Below are 5916 nucleotides of genomic sequence, written 5' to 3' on the forward strand. Positions count from 1 at the left end.
AAGTCTGAGGACCTGTAACTCATCAACTAATTATCTGTTAATTGGATCGAATGGGTATCGACGTGGCAGCATAGAGAGAAAGGTAGAAAAGAGAGAGGGAGATAGAGAGCGAGCGAGAGAGAGAGAGAGAGAGAGGGAGAGGGAGGAGAAGATAGAGGGAGAAGAGGGATGAAGGTGCGAGAACAGGTGAACGGTTCGTACGACAATAAGGTATCGATTAGTTAATCAGAGATGAAATAATGTAAAATACAAGTGCAAAAGCAAGTATACATTATTATATTTACTATAATGCGAGGGTTCATCGTGTCGACATCCAGTGAACGGGGGTTGGGGGATAAAAAAAAAAAAAACACAGGAAATATTCGACCAGCTAGGTGAAAACACGGTCTCTCGAACGCGAAAGCGGAGAAAAAATAACGGGGTGGGGCGAAGGGCGTAAATTACGAACGCGTGGACAAAGGCGAGTGAGTGTCCCGAGAGCTGCGTGGGTGGGATTTTTAGGGGGTGGGGGGGGGAGGGGATCGAAGCTCCGTTTTAGTGTTTTAAACGCGAACCGCTGCGTTGCGGGGATCGAGCGTGGCTGTATTTCCGGAGAATCGGCGAGAACGTAGACAAACTATAAACGAGAGAGAGTGAGAGTGAGAGAGAGAGAGAGAGAGTGAGAGTGAGAGAATTGTCGAGAGGATCGATCTCTCGCTTTAGCGGCGTCGTTACCATTTAGTTTCTCGATCGGAGGGGGGGGGACGGCCGCGGATTCGATGCGGATCGTCCGCGGGGACACATACCAAAGGACCGTAGATTAAACGCGAGTAACAAAGAAAAATTGAGAAAGCATTATTTATTGTTTACACTTACGTATTCATTAGTGAAATGACACACACACACACATACATACGAACACGCAACGCATACACACACAACCTACACGCGAGAAAAAGAGAGAGAGTTTGAGGTACACACGGAGGACACGGAGAATGAACGAAGGGACGGGGTTCGTGAGTCGATGATATCGTAAAGAAAACTTTGGGAGCGGCGTGTTGACTTTTGCGAGCGAGATTGCGGCGATGGTTAATTATTGTAAATGCCGGCCTCGAAGTTTCCGTTGGTTTACTGAGTAGATGGCGGACGGGCCGAGGGACCGACGGGCGCGCCGGATTTCTCCTCGCGAGCCGCCATTTTGGTAGCGCGCGCGCGCTCGCCTGTCGGTCGAACTCGAGGACCGAACGGAATGAATTGACGTACGAATTGCGATATAAAATTCGCGGCGATTGGTGGACGGTGCCGATGGAAATTTCGAGGTCGGCATGGCGGCGTGCAAAAGGACACACGATGTCCCGGCGCGAGGGGCGGCTGTAAACTACTGTAAACTAACGATGTTACTACGTTTTACCAAGAGCTTATTGTAGTCGAGTACCATTTAAAGATGACGAAACCAGCAGAGAACAACAGAGAGAGAGAGAAAGAGAGACAACAGTGAGAAAGGGTCGACACACATACAGAGAGAGACAGACACAGGGAAACCGGATTTATAAAATACGACACCGACAGACGGGCGAGGAGCGTAACAACCAACAGAGAACTTACGTTGTAAAAAAATACAGAAACAAAAAATGAATAAGAACAAAGATAGAGAGAACGAGAGCGAGAGAGAGAGAGAGAAAGATGGAGAGACTGCGAGCGAGAGAGTGAGCGAGAGAGAGAGAGAGAGAGAGAGAGAGAGAGAGAGATAAGAACATAACAAACTAACAAAGCAAGTAATAAGAAAAAAAAAACCAATGGTAATTGAGTGTAGCACGAAAAAAGAAACTTCTTTACACTTTTGCACGAGACGTGTGTTGTACTTAAATTAATTATCAATTGACATATGTAATTAACGTTTTATTACTTAGCAATTAAACTTAATTTATTTATGATTAAAAAAAAAAAAAAAAAAGAGAACATAACATAAACCTCGGAGTTTCACCGCTTGTGTTGTGGACACGCCCTTGTTGATAAATAATATGCGAACGAAACGGAACCAGGTTTCTCGTGTGTTTCACGCTCCCCTTTTCTTCACCGGCGATGGTTCGCGTCGACTTGATAATTCGTCGAGAGAAAGAGAGAGAGGGAGAGAGAGAGAGAGAGAGAGAGAGTGAGAGCGAGAGAGATACAGGGTGTAAGAACCGGAGAGATCGCACCGTTTCCGAGGCATCCGCGTTCGTTTTTCTTCACTCTCCTTTGCCGACACTGTTCTCTCCGAACAAAATCGCTTCGCGATGTTTCTTTATTATTCTCGGTTGCTTCTCTACTTATCCGGCGATCACCAATCGTTGCGAACATTCTAGAAATTGTGCCCCGAGATTCGTTTATAGTTTTAGCTTTTTACGCTCCGCGGTGTCGAACGAACAAATTAGCCAATTTGATAGAAAACATATGCGATTAATTGTAGAGAGGAGCGACGAACATTTTCTCCGTTGTCCTTCTCGCGATTACCACGATCTTTCTAGAAGGATCGATCGACATTTAGACCGGTGAGCAAAGCTTTTCGCTTCCTTCAGCAAAACCAATCCTCGGCGAGCTCCTAGAAAACGCTCGACGGCTTTTATTGAGACGTATCAAAGGCATGTACAAATGTAAATAAAATAAATCGATGTTTCCCAAAAAGACACGTCAGCACAGGTCACCCTCAACCGAAGGCCTGTATGCCTGTGATCGCTCTGCCGAGTATCAGCGCGTGGATGTCGTTCGTACCTAAGGCAAAACGATATCAGACGTCGATGCGTCGAGTCTCGGATATCTAGATCCGGTGAAAACTAACTCGAGACGTGCAAACATCGTCTCGACACTTACCCTCGTAGGTGATCACGCTCTCTAGATTCATCACGTGGCGAATGATATGGTATTCGTCGGATATACCGTTGCCACCGAGCATGTCCCTAGCGGTTCTAGCGATCTGTATCGCTTTCGACGCCGAATTCTTCTTGATCATCGAGATCATCTCCGGCGTTGCCCTGAGGAACGAGAGAGCCATCGAGAAACTATGGAAATCGAGCTTGAACGAGCACTGGATGATAGCGACCGAATTAACGTTAACAGTGTGCTACAGAGATGATTAGCTTCGGAGAACTGTGACAGAGTTGAAGGATCGTGAAAGATTGATGTGAACCCAATTCAGCTTTTACACGATAGATGTGCTGCAGAGAAATCGCTGTAAAGAAGACGTCGTAGTAAATAGAAAATTAGGGGATCGAGTCCTTAAAAGTCCTGTAGAAAGTGAATATATCGAGAACAATGCGATTGATAAAAATAAGTGTACTTAATGCTGAAATCAAGTAGCTTTTCCAACTAAGTCGAAGGGAATCGTGCTGAAACGAAATTGTACCGAAATTGTAAACGAAAGTATATAAACGAAAGTATATAAACGAATGTATAAACGAAAGTGTAAAACCAGAATTGGGTGGAGTTCTTCGAGGAGAGAAGTTATGCTAGGGAAACGTGCGTCGAGCCAAGAGGAAGGGATCGAAGCGATTGCCTTACTTGCCCTCGTCCTTCAGCCGGCCAACCCTCAGACAAGCCTGAAGGCCGAACGCGATGTCGCTCATCATGTCCGTCAGCTTGACCTGCATTAATTGAGTCGCCGCCAGGGGTCTCCTAAATTGCTGCCTCTCAAGGGTGTACGTCCTGGCAGCCTTGAAGCAAGCCTCCGCAGCGCCCAGTGCTCCCCACGCGATGCCGTATCGAGCGTTGTTCAAAGCACTGAACGGCCCCTATTCCAAACTAGCTATACCCAATCTTTGACTCGTCGAACAAGAAGAATCCTTCAAAACTAACCTTCAACCCCTGGACATTCGGCAGAACGTTCTCCGATGGAACTACGACGTCGTCCATCAGGATCATCCCGGTCATCGAAGCTCTCAACGAGAACTTCCCCTCGATCTTAGGCGTGGAGAGACGATCCTCGTTGCCTTTCCTCTCGACTATGAAGCCGCGGATCGTCTCGTCGGGACATTTCGCCCAGACGATCAGTATGTCCGCGAGAGGGGCGTTTGTGATCCTGATTGGGAAAAGGATTGTTCAAAAAGTCTGAGAACTGGTGGTCTCCTTTCGATAGTCTTTTCTACACTGACCAGGTCTTGCTTCCACTCAGCCTGTAAATTTTGTTGTCTTCGTCGTAAATGGCTCTAGTTTCCATAGATCCTGGATCGCTGCCGTGGTTAGGCTCGGTGAGGCCGAAGCAGCCGATTAATTCGCCGGAAACTGTAAGCAATTAGGGTTTCCGGGCCGCTGTACCAACTCTTTTCAACCCCCGACCGAAGTACAGTGATAGGAATAATTATAGACTCGAAGTAACTTTCACATAATAAATGATATTTAAACGAAGACTTAGCAAAGCATTATATCCATATAAATCTATGTTCTAAATATTAGGAAATAGAGATATACAAATATAATTCTTTGATCTTCTCGTTTAGATGTCAATACCATTGTAAACGCAACTTCGAGTCCATAACTTGGTCCACGTACCAAGTTTCGGTAAGTACCGTTCCTTCTGCGACTCGTCCCCATGAGAATAAATCGATCCGATCACCAAAGAGGCTTGAACCGACATCGCGGACCTGTAGCCGCTGTCTATAGACTCTATCTCCTTTGCCAGAAGCCCGTAAGCCACGGCAGAGACGCCCGAGCCGCCGTAGCCCTTTATGGCGCACCCCAGAGTCCCCATCTCGCCCAATTCCCTCATGATCTCTTTGTGGAAGATCTCTTTGCGGTTCGCCTCGATCACCCGCGGCAGCAGCTTCTCTTGGCAGTAACCGCGGAATTGATCTCTGATCAGGATCTCTTCTTGGGTCAGCTGGGACTCGAGGTCGAACGGGTCCTCCCAATTAAAGGCGGCTAATCGACGGATTTGTTAGTCTTTGCGTTGTAAATGTATGCAATTCAGTGGACAATTATCTATTATTTATTCGTCAACGCTAGGTTTACGCAGAAATCACAGCAGCTATTTTATATTGATTATTGAAGATACAAAGATATATTTAGTCAGATTTTTAATGGACACTATATATTTTATGTATACGTATTCAAAAATCAACAAATGTTTAGCTAGTCATTTTGACAAGTAATATAAATTTAGCATTAAATTAAGGATTCTCAAGAAATTAAAAAAGATATAAATTTGTAAATAAATTAGTCTAGAGGATATTTGAATTTAAAAATTGAATAGTGCTGCCATCCGACGACGAGACGGCGAAACTTTAAGCCGATTGCATTGTACTGCACCGATCAGCGCGATTACGTTCGTGAAAAGAAACGTAGATAAATCGGTGAAAGTAAAGAAAACTTACATTTTCCAGCGAGCGTGGACGAAATGGAAATCTCTGTCGCGTGAAGATAACGATTAAGAACAATAACCATTCACAAAGTAGAGAGCTCGTATGGAATTCAATGTGAACTAATTAACGTTTCGATGAAATGAAGATTGGAGACGTGGATAATTTGTTAGAAGATAGAGTTAGTCTGGCTTAGTCGACGATAAACAAAGGATACGTCTGGACGATGCCCGTTGGCGTAATCGAGCGCATCGTGACAGGATCTTCTGCGCGAGTGCGGCCATTTTGATCGAGAGCCAGTCGAAAACTGGCTCGATCTCTGACCGGAGCGCTTATCGCGCATCGCGTTCGCCCCACTCGAAATCAACGATAACATTACCAGTTGTTGATCTCTTGTTTATACTTTCGTGGAAAGTTTCTTTTCGATTAGGAATTATAGATCTTTCAGAATGGAGTCTGCGAAGCGGCGCGAAATTTAAACCGTGACAATCTGATCTATAATATTAATCAATACCATCGAGACAAAGGAAAAGAAATAAAACTTGGAATTCAAATTTAAATTTAAATTCTAGATTAATTCTATAGCTTAAATCTAAATTGTTCATTA

The 5916-nt window shown here is 44.9% G+C and overlaps 1 protein-coding gene across 1 annotated transcript; it reads right to left on the bottom strand.

Annotated features, from left to right (window-relative positions):
* Nucleotides 1-2558: 2558 nt before the first annotated feature.
* On the bottom strand, nucleotides 2559-5674 carry LOC144478043 (glutaryl-CoA dehydrogenase, mitochondrial). Its single transcript, XM_078195767.1, has 8 exons — nucleotides 5527-5674; nucleotides 5325-5357; nucleotides 4504-4872; nucleotides 4107-4236; nucleotides 3811-4033; nucleotides 3517-3746; nucleotides 2830-2990; nucleotides 2559-2730 (listed from the first exon to the last, which is right to left on the bottom strand). The coding sequence occupies exons 1-8, from the start codon at nucleotides 5591-5593 to the stop codon at nucleotides 2666-2668; spliced, it is 1278 nt and encodes a 425-aa protein (XP_078051893.1). The 5' UTR covers nucleotides 5594-5674; the 3' UTR covers nucleotides 2559-2665.
* Between the last annotated feature and the right edge of the window lie 242 nt (nucleotides 5675-5916).

This window comes from Augochlora pura, unplaced genomic scaffold (assembly GCF_028453695.1).
Source record: "Augochlora pura isolate Apur16 unplaced genomic scaffold, APUR_v2.2.1 APUR_unplaced_693, whole genome shotgun sequence".
Classification (NCBI taxonomy): domain Eukaryota; kingdom Metazoa; phylum Arthropoda; class Insecta; order Hymenoptera; family Halictidae; genus Augochlora; species Augochlora pura.

Bases quoted from the DNA above. Each gene is read 5' to 3' on its own strand.
- LOC144478043 (XM_078195767.1), bottom strand. From the start codon at position 5,593: ATGGCCGCACTCGCGCAGAAGATCCTGTCACGATGCGCTCGATTACGC. The intron at 4,237-4,503 runs GTACGTGGACCA...AATTGCTTACAG, and splicing joins ACGGTACTTACCGAAACTTG to TTTCCGGCGAATTAATCGGC. The intron at 4,034-4,106 runs GTCAGTGTAGAA...TTTCCCAATCAG, and splicing joins CTGAGTGGAAGCAAGACCTG to GATCACAAACGCCCCTCTCG.